Genomic DNA, 23,218 nt, shown 5'->3' with positions numbered 1-23,218 from the left:
CATGTTAACTCTGCGCGAACTGCATATGACATGATGCACGACCGAACGGTCACCCAAGCGCAATCATCCAGAAATCTCAAACGCTTAAAACAGGCTTAATAATTACTTATTCTGAGGACAGCGACAAAATTTGTCAGCATGTTAGCCGTTATATAGTCTGTAACCGAACATAGTTCATGAACTGTAAGCCTGTTATTTTACTTACTGAGCTCTAAATAGACCACTTTCACTCGGGCAGAAAATTTTATCCCATAATAGACAGTTAGAAGGGAGGTACAACAATGACTTTCCATCAAAAAGCTAGGCCATGAATAAATCTTACGTCAAGCTTCATGATGTCTCTTGTGCATGTCGGTTTTCTCCTTCACTTTTCGAACATTGCTAAGCCAACTAACATACGTTTTTACAGAAAATAGTTCATTGTATTGGCAGGTTTTTGTTGAAAGGTTTTGGTTAGAGATTTGCACACGAATGATGGCCAACTAAGAAAATAACATGGAGAAATATTTCGTATTATTCTGGCTGCGATGTTCAGCTACAACAGCAAACTAGATGTGATTGAATAAAAATTATTATAAAAGCAAACGAAAAGAAAAAGCATTCGAGACTCTGACGAAAAAACGACCCTAAAAAGGTGGGAGTTTTTCATAGCAAACGTAAACTTCAGTTAGTTACAGAAAATGAAAAGCATTGATATTCAAAATAGCAACATGTATATATTGTAGACAGACAAATTATAAGTAAAAATTTCTAACATGTTTGAATATTCAAAGGTTTCATGTAAGTAGCTTACAATTTCACTAAACCATGCCGGGAAAGTATCGTGTTTGATTGACGTAACTAGCTACACATCTTAGGCTCACTGAACGGTGGTGAAATGTCAACAACGTTTCAAAAGTCTCCTTCATACGGCCATTTTATTCGTGCTTTCGTATTGATAATACTATTTTCAGGTAAACAATGAATGTAGCATATTGAAAAGCTGAAAAACATAAAGTGTATGCATGAAAGTATATACTGTACAATGCCGTTTTGATTTTTAATCATTTTTGTGTTCAGGTCGTTTAACAACCAGCATCGCTGTTCCTGAATATGAAGGTATAGTAGATTATTTATTATATAAGTACTGTAAACCTATTTTTTATGCTTCAAGTAGTTCATTACGATACCAAGAGCTACAGGTGTTTATCAAATTTGCTACTTTTATTACGCGTTCGTTGTTTATGCTTTTGGCTCTTCAACGTCCATTGCAACAATATTACCTGCAACTGTTAATCGGTCCCGCGCAACTGTTATACAACGACGTCACGGATGGAATGACTTGCACAGGTATGCAGTTTAGCATACCTACGAGTCTTTAAGTTGTAGCAAAGTGCATATCATATTTATGCAATGGTTCATGTTAGTTCAGTACACAGTGTTATTATACGTATGCATAAGCTCATATGTTGCACTTCAGTCTGCGAATAGATAAATTTACGCGACTTTTTCGTTAACTCTATACGAAGTTATCGCGGCATCTATTTGCAAGGAAAACCTTGTAATGAAACGGAATCATAAGATTTACGAACTCGTTTGTTGAACCAGTCAGGGGCAGGTGCTAGAGAGAATAACTGCGGTTTTGTCGGTAGGCCAAGATTAACAATAAAAAACAATCTACAAAAATAAAAGATAGCACAAATGTATATTTAATTAGTGCATATTTACAAAAGATCTTCAAAATGTCTAAATATATATGATAGCTGAATGTGACCATGGAACTTATTATTATTATTTAATATTTACATATATGCTAAAATTTTTATGGCCGAATCTTTTCTACTTTTAAGGTAGCGTTACCGTCGTAAAGAATTATGTAACAAGTTAGACGACAGTTCAACTGGTCCATATACAGTACGTTGACCTCAAAGCTGAACTATTTGCAATCGTTCCATTTGCAATCATTCCAATTCTTAACTCTTAAAGTGTGTATTTTGTCAATACTTTGTCAATACGGTACCAGTACTTGGCAAAAATGTACCTACGTTTCCGGTATTCGGTACTAAGTTATCTCAAAAAAGTACTGCGGTACTTTTAGTACAGCGGATCCTACAGGTAACTTACAAGTTCTGCCGATATTATGACCCCGATAAAAATTACTTCAGGTTAAAAGATATGTGCGCTCAATCACTGCGAATTTACTAGACATTTGTAGAAAAAAAAAACGCTAAAATTGGAAGTAGGTTCTAACTGAAAGGAAGTTTTAAAAAACATATCCTACTGCTCAAAACCTTGAAGTAATCATTAAAAGTACTGAGGCCGACTCATATTTTTGAAATAAGTAATTCGGTACAGGGATTTAGTATTTTTTTTTTAAATTACCGACGGTACCAGTATCGGTACTGAAAAAATACCGCGGCAGAGTAATTCGGTACTTTGGTACCGCTGTACTGCCCACCTCTGATACTTATATAGACAGATGCTTCAAAGAAAGTTCCTTTTGAGTTACAGCGCGAATGTTGCGACATATTACTTGAATAATAGTGACAACCAACAATTTTTGCAATCGTGGCGATTAACCAAAGGTCCAAAGCCATCGGGTGCCGCACTGTTTGTGTAGGTTTTCGTCACGCATAAATAGTGCTTCACGTTTTTTTCGTTTCTTAGCGAAGAGCCTGCAAAGGTATTCAATAATCGGATTTTTTTTTGCCATTTTTCTGCACAAATTTGTTGCGTGACGGTTGCAAAATAATTTACGAAATTTCACCTAAAAACGAATTTAGCCTATGAAAAGGATTTCTATTCTTCTAATGTTATCACAGTATGAATAAAAACATGTAAAATTTGCTCTGTGTGCGACCGACCATCAAGAGAGAAGTTTGAATCCTACAAACAATTGAAAAATAAGGTAGTCGGAAACGCTGGCTGGGACCTGGGAGTATGGAAACTGATTCATATCTATTTTTTGCACATGCAGAGTTTAGGGTGAGATTTAATGTATACATACGATGTCTATGAGTAGAATGAAAAAATTTAAAAGTATTCTTCAAGCTGGGGGATTTCCCTTCTAAAAGCCATCTTTCACTTGCTTTATTCTTTGTCAGTGCTTCCCAACCTGTGAGACAGTACGGACTAGTATCTATAGAAATGCTTATATGACTATACAAGAAAACTGTGGTGGGAATGACGTACACAGTGCTGATGAAGTGCGAATAAAACACTTCTCTCTGTTAATTTTTTGATTCTTCATTGTTGTAAGTTTTTAAATTGTTTTGTATTATTTTTGTTTATTTAAACAGTTTTTTCGTTGCATATCTGATACCTCATTCCGTTTTTGGCTGTTCTTCAGTGACGTTGGCTGTTTGTGCAAGTTTTTTGTTTGCCGTCTTGGCGTTTTCATGCTTACCCCCGTGTCAAGCTATGGTCGAGGCAAGCTCATCTGTAATGTAGGCTATGAACGTTGTGCAGTGATCACTAAGCAAATCCAGTTTTGTCAATGTAGCTTCCATAAATAAGGCAGTTATTAAAAAGGGTGTCACAAAATGTTGAAATTGCAACGAGAAAAACAATAGCAAAGTAACGGAACATGTTGGTATCACAACATAATAAAGTGATGGCTTATCTCGATGCTTTATTTATGAAAAGTAGTTGCCTGCTGTTATAGACACAAAGCCGTGCGGTTTTCTTGTATCGACATAGAATTGGAAATTGTGAGTGAATCGGGGTTATTAGTTCGTTAAAAGATCTTTTTATTGGTTTTGCATGATCCGACTATTAACACTATATTGTCTTGAAAACGATAAATTGTAACTCTCATGATTTGCTTATGGTGATTTTTGTATGTTTTATAGAGTGTACATTTAACTTTACTGCCAGATTTTCTGGAATGGTATGTCAGATATGGTATCACAATCTTTGTCCTCAGACTGCGGAAAGTCTTTCCACGATTTTAACCCAACAATAATTCTTCATTGCTCGGGCCCCGGTAACTGAGCTTGCCTTTGAAAAACAGTCTTTGTATTATTTTTTTAATTTTTTTTATTACCTGAATTTGGAACTACTAAACTCAGGACTACTAAACAGCGGCAATCGTTGTCCGTACTGTGCTCAAAGAACTTACAATTGTGGTGCAACTGGTATTTGAATCCGGTTCACGTTTTACCTTTGGTAGTGATGTAACATGCGCTTAATAGGCAAAGCTAAACTCTCACGTTACATTTCAAGACTGTTAAGCGTATTCTGATTTTTTCCACGAGGATCAAATCGAGGTTACAAATGCTGAAACATATATGGATTTTCGTACAACTTGTTGTATAAAAGGTTTTATTTTAATAAGTAGTACTAAGAAAATGTAAACAAATGACTAATTCGCCAGTCTGCCTAACATCTTACAATTTGGACTGTATCACGTGCAGATGAGACCGTGACACTAAAGAGTGTAAAGTGTCATCAAAAAGGTTGAAAAGCATTGTTATAGACAAATTGCCTTTCTGGTTTCCAGGCAATCAACTTTGTCAAAAGTCTACAGGCAAGGTGAAGTCAACATTTTGGTTTCATTAAAATGCATTGTAATGCACATGAATAGCCTAGGTGAGCTGATGACAAACGCTTGCTTTAATTTTTGCTATAATTTGGTAGTGTTGGCTGTTGCAAGTTCTTTTGGAAATATTAGGCTAGTCAGCCTTGTTGCATGTTCATCGTTGGTGTTACAGTGGAAAAACAGATTGAATATAGTAGAGTGTCACACTCCCCATTAAATACTGGTTTACGATCAGTGTTCTATACATGGTCGTACTACCTTCATTATCATTGTCAAAAATAGCTATTTCACTGTTTGTAGATTAGCATATGCAGCCCATTATCCAGAATTGAACATATAGCAATTTTTGCTCAAAATCATGCGTGAATTGACACAACTGTTGGTGTGAAAACCAGAAAGACTATGCAAGAAGTCGATTTGAGTTTCCAACATGAACTTGGAAGAAAACATTTTCAAGTGATGTTTACAAGAAACCAGAATATAAGTTTTAAACAAACGATTTCTTTTGTTGAAACGGTTGTAACAACTATTTTAATTAGCCAAGCAAGTCATTGATGATTTTTGCTTAGTTAAACAGTACAAAATTTAGGTGAAACTGCTTACGCTCTAAATAAATAAATAAAAATGCTACAGTCAGAGAATGTGTGGACACACATGCTACATGGGTAATGTGGGTTCATGAAATAAGAAATCATTGCCAAGTATAAGTTGTGCAAACCCTTTCCTTAAAATAAAAATATAACAATAAAAAATATTTGGTGGACATTAGACAACTATTTGCTGAGACAACGATTAATTTTTACATTAAGAATTTAAAGTGGGTCGTTAAAGAACAACTTGATCATCTTATATAAAAAGTCTAAAATAAACACATTATCTTTTAAATAGATGTCAATGAGTGCCTTAACTCACCCTGCCATTCAAATGCATCCTGCCAAAATACAGACAGGAGCTTCATTTGTACATGCAATTCAGGCTACACAGGAAATGGCACAACCTGCGATGGTAAGTCAAAGAAACTAAAAGACCGAGTCTGACATTATGTTGTGCTAATTTTCACTTTAATTAGCCCTTAAACCTACTGGACTTGTGTGCATCAATTATATAAATAATATTACAATTTTATCATTATAAAATCTGCACAACAAACATTGTCAGCGAAAAATCATACTAATCAGTGGTCAGCACAGCATTGGAAAAAGGAATTTTTTATGTTAATAATTATGGTGCTGAAGTTTTTGGAGAATAATTTGTACATTTGAGAGTGAGATAAACACTTAGCAATCCACCTGTTTAAAAGTTGATGAAAAGTCCTGTGTCATTCCCAACCATTGGTAATCTGCTTTGAGTGTTGGTGCGAGAATATTTTGAGAAACCGTTTTAAATTGTTGGGATTTAAAGCTACGCAAACTGTTGCACCACTCCTCAGAAAATTTTTTCCACTGCAACATACAAACATAGACATCAAAAAATCACCTTTCAAAAACAAAGTTTTATAATATTGCTTGAAAAGTGTAATTAAATGAGGATTTCACTATTTTTCTCATCTCAAAATCAGCTTAATGGAATACATATAGTTTATAATTCTTAACAAATAGCAAGACTATATATTTTTAATTGCCAACAAAATACAGGTTAAACACATCCACTGTTCTGTATACAAATTTGTTTTATATCAGCGTCATAGCAACAAATTTTCACTTTTGAAACGGAGCAGCTTCATGCTTATACTAAACACTTAAATTATACTAAATGTATAATCAAAATAATATAACCACATTTCAGGAAGTAGACATACTTATCATATTACATAACAATTATTTTATACATATACAAAATATGTCTAAAAAATATAACCATTATTATAGCATGGCTTCATGTTATGCAGATGTGGATGAGTGTAGAATGGGAACTCATAACTGCAGTATAAATGCTCAATGTGAAAACATCAATGGGAATTTCACTTGCATTTGCAAGGAAGGATTTACAGGAAATGATACAACATGCAGTGATATAGATGAATGCATCACCAACACACATAACTGTGATCAAAATGCAACTTGTATTAATAATTTTGGGAGTTTCACTTGCATTTGCAATGAAGGATTTACAGGAAATGGTACAACATGCAGTGATATAGATGAATGCATCACCATCACACATAACTGTGATGAAAATGCAACTTGTACTAATAATGGTGGAAGTTTTACTTGCATTTGCAATGAAGGATTTACAGGAAATGGTACAACATGCAGTGATATAGATGAATGCATCACCAACACACATAACTGTGATGAAAATGCTACTTGTTCCAATACTAATGGAAGTTTTACTTGCACTTGCAATGAAGGATTTACTGGAAATGGTACAACATGCAGTGATATAGATGAATGCATCACCAACACACATAACTGTGATGAAAATGCTACTTGCACTAATAATTTTGGGAGTTTTACTTGCACTTGCAATGAAGGATTTACAGGAAATGGTACAACATGCAGTGATATAAATGAATGCATCACCAACACACATAACTGTGATGAAAATGCAACTTGTTCCAATACTGATGGAAGTTTTACTTGCATTTGCAATGAAGGATTTACAGGAAATAGTACAACATGCAGTGATATAGATGAATGCATCACCAACACACATAACTGTGATGAAAATGCTACTTGTACTAATAATTTTGGGAGTTTTACTTGCATCTGCAATGAAGGATTTACAGGAAATGGTACAACATGCAGTGATATAAATGAATGCATCACCAACACACATAACTGTGATGAAAATGCAAATTGTATTAATAATTTTGGGAGTTTCACTTGCATTTGCAATGAAGGATTTACAGGAAATGGTACAACATGCAGTGATATAGATGAATGCATCACCAACACACATAACTGTGATGAAAATGCAAATTGTATTAATAATTTTGGGAGTTTCACTTGCATTTGCAATGAAGGATTTACAGGAAATGGTACAACATGCAGTGATATAGATGAATGCATCACCAACACACATAACTGTGATGAAAATGCTACTTTTTCCAATACTAATGGAAGTTTTACTTGCACTTGCAATGAAGGATTTACTGGAAATGGTACAACATGCAGTGATATAGATGAATGCATTACCAACACACATAACTGTGATGAAAATGCTACTTGTACTAATAATTTTGGGAGTTTCACTTGCATTTGCAATGAAGGATTTACAGGAAATGATACAACATGCAGTGATATAGATGAATGCATCACCAGCACACATAACTGTGATGAAAATGCAACTTGTACTAATAATTTTGGGAGTTTTACTTGCATCTGCAATGAAGGATTTACAGGAAATGGTACAACATGCAGTGATATAAATGAATGCATCACCAACACACATAACTGTGATGAAAATGCAACTTGTTCCAATACTAATGGAAGTTTTACTTGCACTTGCAATGAAGGATTTACTGGAAATGGTACAACATGCAGTGATATAGATGAATGCATCACCAACACACATAACTGTGATGAAAATGCTACTTGCACTAATAATTTTGGGAGTTTTACTTGCATCTGCAATGCAGGATTTACAGGAAATGGTACAACATGCAGTGATATAGATGAATGCATCACCAACACACATAACTGTGATGAAAATGCAAATTGTATTAATAATTTTGGGAGTTTCACTTGCACTTGCAATGAAGGATTTGCAGGAAATGGTACAACATGCAGTGATATAGATGAATGCATCACCAACACACATAACTGTGATGAAAATGCAACTTGTATTAATAATTTTGGGAGTTTCACTTGCATTTGCAATGAAGGATTTACAGGAAATGGTACAACATGCAGTGATATAGATGAATGCATCACTAACACACATAACTGTGATGAAAATGCTACTTGTTCCAATACTAATGGAAGTTTTACTTGCACTTGCAATGAAGGATTTACTGGAAATGGTACAACATGCAGTGATATAGATGAATGCATTACCAACACACATAACTGTGATGAAAATGCTACTTGTACTAATAATTTTGGGAGTTTCACTTGCATTTGCAATGAAGGATTTACAGGAAATGATACAACATGCAGTGATATAGATGAATGCATCACCAGCACACATAACTGTGATGAAAATGCAACTTGTACTAATAATTTTGGGAGTTTTACTTGCATCTGCAATGAAGGATTTACAGGAAATGGTACAACATGCAGTGATATAAATGAATGCATCACCAACACACATAACTGTGATGAAAATGCTACTTGCACTAATAATTTTGGGAGTTTTACTTGCATCTGCAATGCAGGATTTACAGGAAATGGTACAACATGCAGTGATATAGATGAATGCATCACCAACACACATAACTGTGATGAAAATGCAACTTGTTCCAATACTAATGGAAGTTTCACTTGCATTTGCAATGAAGGATTTACAGGAAATGGTACAACATGCAGTGATATAGATGAATGCATCACCAACACACATAACTGTGATGAAAATGCTACTTGTTCTAATAATTTTGGGAGTTTTACCTGCACTTGCAATGAAGGATTTACAGGAAATGGTACAACATGCATTGATATAGATGAATGCATCACCAACACACATAACTGTGACGAAAATGCAACTTGTTCCAATACTAATGGAAGTTTTACTTGCACTTGCAATGAAGGTTTTACAGGAAATGGTACAACATGCAGTGATATAAATGAATGCATCACCAACACACATAACTGTGATGAAAATGCAACTTGTTCCAATACTAATGGAAATTTTACTTGCACTTGCAATGAAGGATTTGCAGGAAATGGCACAACATGCAGTGATATAGATGAATGCATCACCAACACACATAACTGTGATGAAAATGCTACTTGTTCTAATAATTTTGGTAGTTTTACTTGCACTTGCAATGCAGGATTTGCAGGAAATGGTACAACATGCAGTGATATAGATGAATGCATCACCATCACACATAACTGTGATGAAAATGCAACTTGTACTAATAATTTTGGGAGTTTTACTTGCATCTGCAATGAAGGATTTACAGGAAATGGTACAACATGCAGTGACATGGATGAATGTTTGCTTAATATTAATAATTGCGACGACAATGCTGTTTGTTATAACACAGAAGGCAGTTTTAATTGTATTTGCAGAAATGGATATAGTGGTAATGGAACAAATTGTTTTGATATAGATGAATGTTTGGGAAATACTAGCTTTTGTAATTTGAATGCATCTTGCAACAATACTGATGGAAGTTTTTCTTGTTTATGTAATACTGGATATTCAGGTAATGGCACCAGCTGCACAGATTTCAATGAATGTTTTGCAGATGTTGACAATTGTGATAGCAATGCAAACTGCAACAATAGTGTAGGAAGCTTTTTTTGTTCATGTATGGATGGTTTTTCTGGTGATGGTGTTAACTGCACAGACTTGGATGAATGTTTATTGAATTCAACTTTTTGTCATCCAAATGCAAGTTGTGTAAACACGCCAGGAACATTCATATGTTCATGCAATAGTGGTTACACTGGAAATGGAACCAGCTGTGAAGATATTGATGAGTGTATTACCAATACAGATAACTGCCATTCCAGGGCCACTTGTAGTAACACAATTGGATTGTTTGACTGCAGTTGCAATGTTGGGTTTACTGGCAATGGTGTCTCTTGCCGTGATATAAATGAATGTAACACTGATATGGATGATTGCCATGTTGATGCCACTTGTAGAAATTTACGTGGCAGTTTTCGATGTACATGTAATGATGGATTTACAGGAAATGGCACTTTTTGCATGGATATTGATGAATGTTTGGAAAACACTGACAATTGTCATTCAAATGCGTCATGTCAGAATACCATAGGCAGCTTTATGTGTTCATGTATAGAAGGGTTTTCAGGCGATGGTTTATGCTGTGTAGATGTTAATGAGTGTTCTACAAATACATCAATGTGTAATCCTAATGCCTATTGTTCAAACACGGAAGGCAGTTACTTATGTTCATGCAATGAAGGATTCAGTGGTAATGGTTTTAACTGCAGTGACTTGGATGAGTGCTCATTGGAAACAGATAACTGTCCAACAAATGCAACATGCATTAACAACAATGGTGATTATCTCTGTGTTTGTAATTCTTCAACATCTTCAGCAAGCAACTGCACTAGTATAGATGAATGTTCAACAAATACAGATAATTGCCACATATATGCGGTATGCAGAAACACATATGAAAGCTACAGGTGTATGTGCCTTGATGGATTCACAGGAGATGGTAGAAATTGCAGTGACATTGATGAATGTAGCATGAGGTCTGATAACTGTCATTGTGATGCCACATGTACAAATTTTAATGGAAACTTTAGCTGTGCTTGCAACACTGGCTACACAGGAGATGGAAACTTGTGCTCTGACATTGACGAATGTGCAACAAACACCGACAACTGTGATTCAAATGCTGAATGTTCTAATACTGTTGGAAGTTTTTCCTGCGCTTGTAATACAGGTTACACTGGCAATGGAACAATATGCAATGATATAAATGAATGCCTGACCAATTTACATGACTGTGACAGCCAAGCAACTTGCAACAACACAGAAGGAAGCTTTATTTGCACTTGTAATTCTGGTTTTTCTGGAAATGGAGAAAGTTGTGCAGATATAAATGAATGTAGCACTGGCGAAAATAATTGTCATTCCAATTCTACCTGCTCAAATATTGCTGGTAGTTTCAATTGTTCATGTAATGAAGGGTTTACTGGTGATGGAGAGAACTGCACAGACATTGATGAATGCTTTCAAGTTACACACAATTGCCATGCGAATGCTTCATGCAATAACGGAATTGGTAGCTTTTCATGTTTATGTGACAGTGGATTCGCAGGCAATGGAACAGCATGTAATGATATCAATGAATGTATAACCAATGTACACAACTGTGATATGGATGCAGCTTGCACGAATTTGGTTGGAAATTTTCTTTGTAACTGTAAAGAAGGTTTCAGAGGGAATGGTACAACATGCAGTGATATAGATGAATGCATCACCAACACACATAACTGTGATGAAAATGCAGCTTGTTCCAATACTAATGGAAGTTTTACTTGCACTTGCAATGAAGGATTTGCAGGAAATGGTACAACATGCAGTGATATAGATGAATGCACCACCAACACACATAACTGTGATGAAAATGCTACTTGTTTGAATACTAATGGAAGTTTTACTTGCACTTGCAATGAAGGTTTCAGAGGGAACGGTACAACATGCAGTGATATAGATGAATGCATCACCAACACACATAACTGTGATAAAAATGCAACTTGTTCCAATACTAATGGAAGTTTTACTTGCACTTGCAATGAGGGATTTACAGGAAATGGTACAACATGCAGTGATATAGATGAATGCATTACCAACACACATAAATGTGATGAAAATGCTACTTGTTCCAATACTAATGGAAATTTTACTTGCACTTGCAATGAAGGATTTACTGGAAATGGTACAACATGCAGTGATATAGATGAATGCATCACCAACACACATAACTGTGATGAAAAGGCAACTTGTTCCAATACTAATGGAAATTTTACTTGCACTTGCAATGAAGGATTTACTGGAAATGGTACAACATGCAGTGATATAGATGAATGCATCACCAACACACATAACTGTGACGAAAATGCAACTTGTTCCAATACTAATGGAAGTTTTAGTTGTACTTGCAATAAAGGATTTACAGGAAATGGTACAACATGCAGTGATATAGATGAATGCATCACCAACACACATAACTGTGATAATGATGCAACTTGTTCCAATACTAATGGAAGTTTTATGTGCACTTGCAATGAAGGATTTACAGGAAATGGTACAACATGCAGTGATATAGATGAATGCATCACCAACACACATAACTGTGATGAAAATGCAACTTGTTCCAATACTAATGGAAGTTTTACTTGCACTTGCCATGAAGGATTTACTGGAAATGGTACAACATGCAGTGATATAGATGAATGCATCACCAACACACATAACTGTGATGAAAATGCTACTTGTACTAATAATTTTGGGAGTTTTACTTGCATCTGCAATGCAGGTTTTACAGGAAATGGTACAACATGCAGTGATATAGATGAATGCATCACCAACACACATAACTGTGATAATGATGCAACTTGTTCCAATACTAATGGAAGTTTTACTTGCACTTGCAATGAAGGATTTACAGGAAATGGTACAACATGCAGTGATATAGATGAATGCATCACCAACACACATAACTGTGATGAAAATGCTACTTGTTCCAATACTAATGGAAGTTTTACTTGCACTTGCAATGAAGGATTTACAGGAAATGGTACAACATGCAGTGATATAGATGAATGCATCACCAACACACATAACTGTGATAATGATGCAACTTGTTCCAATACTAATGGAAGTTTTACTTGCACTTGCAATGAAGGATTTACAGGAAATGGTACAACATGCAGTGATATAGATGAATGCATCACCAACACACATAACTGTGATGAAAATGCAACTTGTTCCAATACTAATGGAAATTTTACTTGCACTTGCAATGAAGGATTTACATCAAATGGTACAACATGCAGTGATATAGATGAATGCATCACCAACACACATAACTGTGATAATGATGCAACTTGTTCCAATACTAATGGAAGTTTTACTTGCACTTGCAATGAAGGATTTACAGGAAATGGTACAACATGCAGTGATATAGATGAATGCATCACCAACACACATAACTGTGATGAAAATGCTACTTGTTTCAATACTAATGGAAGTTTTACTTGCACTTGCAATGAAGGTTTCAGAGGGAACGGTACAACATGCAGTGATATAGATGAATGCATTACCAACACACATAACTGTGATAAAAATGCAACTTGTTCCAATACTAATGGAAGTTTTACTTGCACTTGCAATGAAGGATTTACAGGAAATGGTACAACATGCAGTGATATAGATGAATGCATCACCAGCACACATAAATGTGATGAAAATGCAACTTGTTCCAATACTAATGGAAATTTTACTTGCACTTGCAATGAAGGATTTACTGGAAATGGTACAACATGCAGTGATATAGATGAATGCATCACCAACACACATAACTGTGATGAAAATGCAACTTGTTCCAATACTAATGGAAGTTTTAGTTGTACTTGCAATAAAGGATTTACAGGAAATGGTACAACATGCAGTGATATAGATGAATGCATCACCAACACACATAACTGTGATAATGATGCAACTTGTTCCAATACTAATGGAAGTTTTATGTGCACTTGCAATGAAGGATTTACAGGAAATGGTACAACATGCAGTGATATAGATGAATGCATCACCAACACACATAACTGTGATGAAAATGCAACTTGTTCCAATACTAATGGAAGTTTCACTTGCACTTGCCATGAAGGATTTACAGGAAATGGTACAACATGCGGTGATATAAATGAATGCACCACCAACACACATAACTGTGATGAAAATGCTACTTGTTCCAATACTAATGGAAGTTTTACTTGCACTTGCAATGAAGGATTTACAGGAAATGGTACAACATGCAGTGATATAGATGAATGCATCACCAACACACATAACTGTGATGAAAATGCTACTTGTACTAATAATTTTGGGAGTTTTACTTGCATCTGCAATGCAGGTTTTACAGGAAATGGTACAACATGCAGTGATATAGATGAATGCATCACCAACACACATAACTGTGATGAAAATGCTACTTGTTCCAATACTAATGGAAATTTTACTTGCACTTGCAATGAAGGATTTACATCAAATGGTACAACATGCAGTGATATAGATGAATGCATCACCAACACACATAACTGTGATAATGATGCAACTTGTTCCAATACTAATGGAAGTTTTACTTGCACTTGCAATGAAGGATTTACAGGAAATGGTACAACATGCAGTGATATAGATGAATGCATCACCAACACACATAACTGTGATGAAAATGCTACTTGTTTCAATACTAATGGAAGTTTTACTTGCACTTGCAATGAAGGTTTCAGAGGGAACGGTACAACATGCAGTGATATAGATGAATGCATTACCAACACACATAACTGTGATAAAAATGCAACTTGTTCCAATACTAATGGAAGTTTTACTTGCACTTGCAATGAAGGATTTACAGGAAATGGTACAACATGCAGTGATATAGATGAATGCATCACCAACACACATAAATGTGATAATGATGCAACTTGTTCCAATACTAATGGAAGTTTTATGTGCACTTGCAATGAAGGATTTACAGGAAATGGTACAACATGCAGTGATATAGATGAATGCATCACCAACACACATAACTGTGATGAAAATGCAACTTGTTCCAATACTAATGGAAGTTTCACTTGCACTTGCCATGAAGGATTTACAGGAAATGGTACAACATGCGGTGATATAAATGAATGCACCACCAACACACATAACTGTGATGAAAATGCTACTTGTTCCAATACTAATGGAAGTTTTACTTGCATCTGCAATGCAGGTTTTACAGGAAATGGTACAACATGCAGTGATATAGATGAATGCATCACCAACACACATAACTGCGATGAAAATGCTACTTGTACTAATAATTTTGGGAGTTTTACTTGCATCTGCAATGCAGGTTTTACAGGAAATGGTACAACATGCAGTGATATAGATGAATGCATCACCAACACACATAACTGTGATGAAAATGCTACTTGTTCCAATACTAATGGAAATTTTACTTGCACTTGCAATGAAGGATTTACATCAAATGGTACAACATGCAGTGATATAGATGAATGCATCACCAACACACATAACTGTGATAATGATGCAACTTGTTCCAATACTAATGGAAGTTTTACTTGCACTTGCAATGAAGGATTTACAGGAAATGGTACAACATGCAGTGATATAGATGAATGCATCACCAACACACATAACTGTGATGAAAATGCTACTTGTTTCAATACTAATGGAAGTTTTACTTGCACTTGCAATGAAGGTTTCAGAGGGAACGGTACAACATGCAGTGATATAGATGAATGCATTACCAACACACATAACTGTGATAAAAATGCAACTTGTTCCAATACTAATGGAAGTTTTACTTGCACTTGCAATGAAGGATTTACAGGAAATGGTACAACATGCAGTGATATAGATGAATGCATCACCAACACACATAAATGTGATGAAAATGCAACTTGTTCCAATACTAATGGAAATTTTACTTGCACTTGCAATGAAGGATTTACTGGAAATGGTACAACATGCAGTGATATAGATGAATGCATCACCAACACACATAACTGTGATGAAAATGCAACTTGTTCCAATACTAATGGAAGTTTTAGTTGTACTTGCAATAAAGGATTTACAGGAAATGGTACAACATGCAGTGATATAGATGAATGCATCACCAACACACATAACTGTGATAATGATGCAACTTGTTCCAATACTAATGGAAGTTTTATGTGCACTTGCAATGAAGGATTTACAGGAAATGGTACAACATGCAGTGATATAGATGAATGCATCACCAACACACATAACTGTGATGAAAATGCAACTTGTTCCAATACTAATGGAAGTTTCACTTGCACTTGCCATGAAGGATTTACAGGAAATGGTACAACATGCGGTGATATAAATGAATGCACCACCAACACACATAACTGTGATGAAAATGCTACTTGTTCCAATACTAATGGAAGTTTTACTTGCACTTGCAATGAAGGATTTACAGGAAATGGTACAACATGCAGTGATATAGATGAATGCATCACCAACACACATAACTGTGATGAAAATGCTACTTGTACTAATAATTTTGGGAGTTTTACTTGCATCTGCAATGCAGGTTTTACAGGAAATGGTACAACATGCAGTGATATAGATGAATGCATCACCAACACACATAACTGTGATGAAAATGCTACTTGTTCCAATACTAATGGAAGTTTTACTTGCATCTGCAATGCAGGTTTTACAGGAAATGGTACAACATGCAGTGATATAGATGAATGCATCACCAACACACATAACTGTGATGAAAATGCTACTTGTTCCAATACTAATGGAAGTTTTATGTGCACTTGCAATCAAGGATTTACAGGAAATGGTACAACATGCAGTGATATAGATGAATGCATCACCAACACACATAACTGTGATCAAAATGCAACTTGTTCCAATACTAATGGAAGTTTTAGTTGTACTTGCAATAAAGGATTTACTGGAAATGTTACAACATGCAGTGATATAGATGAATGCATCACCAACACACATAACTGTGATATTGATGCAACTTGTTCCAATACTAATGGAAGTTTTACTTGCACTTGCAATGAAGGATTTACAGGAAATGGTACAACATGCAGTGATATAGATGAATGCATCATCAACACACATAACTGTGATGAAAATGCAACTTGTTCCAATACTAATGGAAGTTTTATGTGCACTTGCAATGAAGGTTTCAGAGGAAATGGTACAACATGCCATGATATAGATGAATGCATCACCAACACACATAACTGTGATAATGATGCAACTTGTTCCAATACTAATGGAAGTTTTACTTGCACTTGCAATGAAGGATTTACAGGAAATGGTACAACATGCAGTGATATAGATGAATGCATTACCAACACACATAAATGTGATGACAATGCAACTTGTTCCAATACTAATGGAAGTTTTACTTGCACTTGCAATGAAGGATTTACTGGAAATGGTACAACATGCAGTGATATAGATGAATGCATCACCAACACACATAACTGTGATGAAAATGCAACTTGTTCCAATACTAATGGAAGTTTTAGTTGTACTTGCAATAAAGGATTTACAGGAAATGGTACAACATGCAGTGATATAGATGAATGCATTACCAACACACATAAATGTGATGAAAATGCAACTTGTTCCAATACTAATGGAAGTTTCACTTGCACTTGCAATGAAAGATTTACTGGAAATGGTACAACATGCAGTGATATAGATGAATGCATCACCAACACACATAACTGTGATGAAAATGCAACTTGTACCAATACTAATGGAAGTTTTAGTTGTACTTGCAATGCAGGATTTACAGGAAATAGTGCAACATGCAGTGATATAGATGAATGCACCGCCAACACACATAACTGTGATAATGATGCAACTTGTTCCAATACTAATGGAAGTTTTATGTGCACTTGCAAAGAAGGATTTACAGGAAATGGTACAACATGCAGTGATATAGATGAATGCATCACCAACACACATAACTGTGATGAAAATGCAACTTGTTCCAATACTAATGGAAGTTTCACTTGCACTTGCCATGAAGGATTTACGAGAAATGGTACAACATGCAGTGATATAAATGAATGCACCACCAACACACATAACTGTGATGAAAATGCAACTTGTTCCAATACTAATGGAAGTTTTACTTGCACTTGCAATGAAGGATTTACAGGAAATGGTACAACATGCAGTGATATAGATGAATGCATCACCAACACACATAACTGTGATGAAAATGCTACTTGTACTAATAATTTTGGGAGTTTTACTTGCATCTGCAATGCAGGTTTTACAGGAAATGGTACAACATGCAGTGATATAGATGAATGCATCACCAACACACATAACTGTGATGAAAATGCTACTTGTTCCAATACTAATGGAAGTTTTACTTGCACTTGCAATGAAGGATTTAAAGGAAATGGTACAACATGCACTGATATAGATGAATGCATCACCAACACACATAACTGTGATGAAAATGCTACTTGTTCCAATACTAATGGAAGTTTTATGTGCACTTGCAATCAAGGATTTACAGGAAATGGTACAACATGCAGTGATATAGATGAATGCATCACCAACACACATAACTGTGATCAAAATGCAACTTGTTCCAATACTAATGGAAGTTTTAGTTGTACTTGCAATAAAGGATTTACTGGAAATGGTACAACATGCAGTGATATAGATGAATGCATCACCAACACACATAAATGTGATGAAAATGCAACTTGTTCCAATACTAATGGAAGTTTTACTTGCACTTGCAATGAAGGATTTACAGGAAATGGTACAACATGCAGTGATATAGATGAATGCATCACCAACACACATAACTGTGATGAAAATGCAACTTGTTCCAATACTAATGGAAGTTTCACTTGCAATGAAGGATTTACAGGAAATGGTACAACATGCCATGATATAGATGAATGCATCACCAACACACATAACTGTCATGAAAATGCTACTTGTACTAATACTTTTGGGAGTTTTACTTGCACTTGCAATGAAGGATTTACAGGAAATGGTACAGCATGCAGTGATATAGATGAATGCATCACCAACACACATAACTGTGATGAAAATGCAACTTGTTCCAATACTAATGGAAGTTTTACTTGCACTTGCAATGAAGGATTTACAGGAAATGGTACAACATGCCATGATGTAGATGAATGCATCACCAACACACATAACTGTGATAAAAATGCAACATGCTCCAATAATAATGGAAGTTTTACTTGCACTTGCAATGAAAGATTTACAGGAAATGGTATAATATGCAGTGATATAGATGAATGCTTGACTATCACGCATGACTGTGATAAAAATGCAACATGTTCCAATACTAATGGAAGTTTTACTTGCACTTGCAATGAAGGATTTACAGGTAATGGCACAACATGCAGTGATATAGATGAATGTATTACCAACACACATAACTGTGATGAAAATGCTACTTGTATTAATAATTTTGGAAGTTTTACTTGCACTTGCAATGCAGGATTTACAGGAAATGGTACAATATGCAGTGATGTAGATTAGTGTTTTGATAAGTTCACCTACTGCTATACTGTAATAATGCAACATGCAACAGACTTGCATGGAAATAATAGTTGTTACTTCATTGTTGGTTTTCTAGGTAATGGTACAACATGCAGTGATATCAATGAATGTTTGTTGGGTGTTAATATTTGTCTTTTTGATGCATCATGTTTGAACTTGGCCGGAAGTTTTTCCTGTGTTTGCAATGATGGTTTTGTTGGTTATGGATGGAATTGTTCAGGTATGTGGCAGTGTATTTCTTAATGATTTCAGTTCCCCCTATTGCCAATGTTTGTGTTTGAATTATAATTAAGTATGATTTGTTTTTAGTAATGAGTAATTTTTTAAAAACTGCTTTTATGTAAATATCAATAGCAAGGCTGTACTTTGTGGAATAGAAGTCAGATGCACATTTAACATATACTTCCTTTGACCTTTAGACACAAATGAATGTGTTTCAAATCCATGCCATGTCAATGCTGAATGCACAAATTTAGCAGGAAGCTATATTTGTTTGTGTAACAATGGTTTTAGTGGAAACGGCACGTTGTGTGAAGGTAATATATAGTTCAAGTTAGAAAAGACTGTTAGGCATTTATTGAGTTTAACTTTACCTTGAACTTTTTGTTGAATATGTGATAAAAAAGTTTTGAGAATATATTTATTTTTAAAATTCTTTTTTCAGCTATTTTGGTTTTCTTCTTCATAGAAAAATATTCCCAAACAATTTTCATTACAATTTGTATTTTCATTTCCGTAGAAATTTTCAAGCAAACAGTTTTTCAATACAATTTTCTGTTTAACAATAAAAACATTAACAACACTGTGTTGTGTGTACTCATATTTGTTGTTAAATTCAGATGTAGACGAATGTGCAAGTAGCCCTTGTTCTAGCAATGCCAGTTGCTCAAATAATGCTGGAAACTTCACTTGTATATGCAACCAAGGTTTTGTTGGAAGTGGCTTGTTATGCCATAGTAAGTAACATTTTTTTTCAGCTTTAATGTTTTTTATTATTCTGTTACTGTAACCATCAGTAGTGGTTTCTGTGCACGATGTTTTCATTTTCTAAGATTATGAGTTATTATTTATTAAAGTTAGTGCAGAAACGAAATATAAAGCGGGTCAATCTAATATGTTTTTCATTTTAGTGCAACAAGAGCTGGAAGAACCTATACAGGTAATTTATGTTGGGCAAGTGTGTGTCAGTTTAGTGGTGGATCGTCACTTCATGTTCGGATTATACGAGGTACATACAGATTTGAATTTAAGATCAATGGGTTTTTAGATTTTAATTTTTTAATTTTGAAATTATTTTTTTCGTAAGTTTATTGTGTCAATTTGAAAATTGTTTATCTTTCATGATCTGTTATATGTTGAAGGTCTTGTTGGAATCAGAAACTGGGAACATGATACATACAACAAACATATCAACAGTCACCCTTTGTGGTTTAAATACAAGTACTAGCTACAATGTATCCGCTGGTGTACTATCAACAAAGGACTCGGATCATATTTTGGAGCCAATTTATTCCCCTAAGGTCACTTTCACCACAGGTATCAGTAGACAAACTTTATATGATGAGTTCTGTTGGTTGATAAAAGGCTCTTAACTTCAAACAAAATCATACAGAGGCAGTGGTGATACAATTTTCTACAATTGTTGAAACAGAAGATTTTGACAGCGCTTTTTTGGACTTAAATTCTTTTGCTTCAAGGAAATTATTATCTCAACTGTTACCACTTCTCAGAGACCAATTGACTTATTCCCTTTCATTTTCATTTTCAGTTCGAAATGTTTCAGTTGTGGCATTAAGGTAATTTCTTGAACTCAAGGTAATTTCTTTAAGGTAATTAAAGGTAATTCATTAAGGTAATTTCTTGTATGGAATAAATGAAGGAAAGTAGAAAACTAAAAATTTTCGTACGTAGGCCATGACATCAATTTGTTTATCTATCTATGCTTTCAATCACATTTTATTTTTCTGTTACAAGTATGTTTGTATTAACTTACATAATCTTTCCAATGTTTTCATGGCAAAAATTTATTTTTATGACAGGCGAGGCAGTGTTGTGGCAAGTTGTTCAGCTTTAACGGACAGTACTGATCCAAGTGTTGTATCTACTGACATATCGCCTGCATTTTCAAACTCCACAATATTTGGCAACACAATGACACGTAAGTGATCAATGCATTAGACTTGGGCGGATTGACATGGGCAACATCAATATTAATTACATTATCAACATCAAAATCATATCATAACGTCATAACATCAAAATATTTTCTACTCATTTAGTGAGAACGTTTCATTAATCATTGTATACCTTTTCAGTCCAACTTCCAAGTCCTCCAACCAACTTTGCAGTTTCAAACATCACTGAAACATCGGTGCATGTTTTCTTTGATACAGTGGCAAATGCAACAGAATATGATATAAACGGTATGTCATGTACTGTATTCCAAAAAAGAGATAACACTCCTAATTCAGACTTGCACTTTTTTCTCCCTAAATTAACCGATATAATTAATTAATCGGGTATTTTTATATTACATTTCGCCTTTTGAAGAAAAAGCGATTTACAGTGTAAATAAATAAACTTTATTTGGACAACACAGCTGCTAAAATATATGTTTTATGCTCAAACAGTTTACAATAGTTTAATTGCTGCTAACATAATACGATATGTTACTTTTAGTTGCTTGTGGCGGCAATGGAGCTGTCATCCAGACATCATCAGTATCAAACTTATTTGTAAATAACCTGCCATCCAACTCCCTTTGTGTCGCCAGTGTTCGGACGCTTGCTGAAACAACCAGCACCACCGTGGCATATTCTCCTTTTTCCATGGCTGTGTCTTTTACTACAGGTAGACTTAAAATTTTTACTACAGGACATGTTATAAACTCTGATATCCAAGTTAGCCTGACTGTTTTGATTGCTAAAACCACTTCAATATGTTTAAAAATTATGAAAAAGTTGTTCTTTAAAAAACATTTTCTCAAATTGTGTTTGAAGATATAAATGCTATTTACAGAGCATGCATGACACTACTAAATTTCTTCTAAATTGTGTTATGTATTGGCATGTACTGTTTTTTAATTGTTTTCGATGTTGTTTTTAAAACCCTCTAGCTCCAGCAGTGTTAAACCTTGAAACCTTCGCATCAAACAACTTTATCGTTATCAGTTTCTCTACACTGGATCGCGCAATCTCTTACTCCATCATGACTAAACCAGAAACAACAAACTTCAATATTTTAGCATCCAACCTGATGGCCAATGCTGTTGTGGTTAATAACACTATTGGTGGTTTGCAACCCAGCACCGATTACGAGCTTAAGATAGAAATTCAAGTTCTTCAAACTGACAATAGTGCAAGGAATGCCACAAAATACACTATGGTCCGAACTCGTGGTGAGAAAATTAATATGCACAGCGTACACGTCCAAAAGGCAAATATAGAGGCACATTTTCCTCCTTACTATGTCATAGCAGATGGTACTTTGTTAAATTGTTGCATTATTTTTTCTGACATTATTGTTTTCTAACTTAATGAGCATTTAGATATAGATGAATGTTCTAACCTTAACAACTGTCATGAGAACGCCACCTGCTACAACACCGATGGAAGTTTTATCTGTCAATGCAATGCAGGCTTTACTGGAAATGGACTTTCATGTGAAGGTGAATATAAAGAGAAACCACCATAAATGACTTTTTATTTCTTGTTTTTCTAGTAGCCTATTTTACGCATTCGTTTTTGTTTA

The 23,218-nt window shown here is 34.9% G+C and overlaps 2 protein-coding genes across 2 annotated transcripts in view; both read left to right on the top strand.

Moving 5' to 3' along the window:
* LOC143449119 (uncharacterized) overlaps positions 1-23,218 on the top strand; it is a 75,431-nt gene that overhangs the window by 45,447 nt on the left and 6,766 nt on the right. The window lies entirely within an intron of this gene.
* LOC143448479 (uncharacterized) lies at positions 787-22,830 on the top strand. The gene is made up of 16 exons (XM_076948245.1): positions 787-953; positions 1,060-1,098; positions 5,408-5,524; positions 6,408-12,416; positions 12,585-13,120; positions 13,178-19,292; positions 19,545-19,688; positions 19,888-20,004; positions 20,308-20,424; positions 20,599-20,696; positions 20,830-21,004; positions 21,081-21,264; positions 21,508-21,626; positions 21,784-21,891; positions 22,148-22,318; positions 22,639-22,830. Exons 1-16 carry the CDS (start codon positions 878-880, stop codon positions 22,677-22,679), a joined length of 14,166 nt encoding a protein of 4,721 aa, XP_076804360.1. The 5' UTR covers positions 787-877; the 3' UTR covers positions 22,680-22,830.

Source organism: Clavelina lepadiformis, chromosome 3 (assembly GCF_947623445.1).
Source record: "Clavelina lepadiformis chromosome 3, kaClaLepa1.1, whole genome shotgun sequence".
NCBI classification, from domain to species: Eukaryota; Metazoa; Chordata; class Ascidiacea; order Aplousobranchia; family Clavelinidae; genus Clavelina; species Clavelina lepadiformis.
The sequence above is the reverse complement of the archived record's forward strand: the minus strand, read 5'-3'. Positions and strand labels throughout refer to the sequence as shown.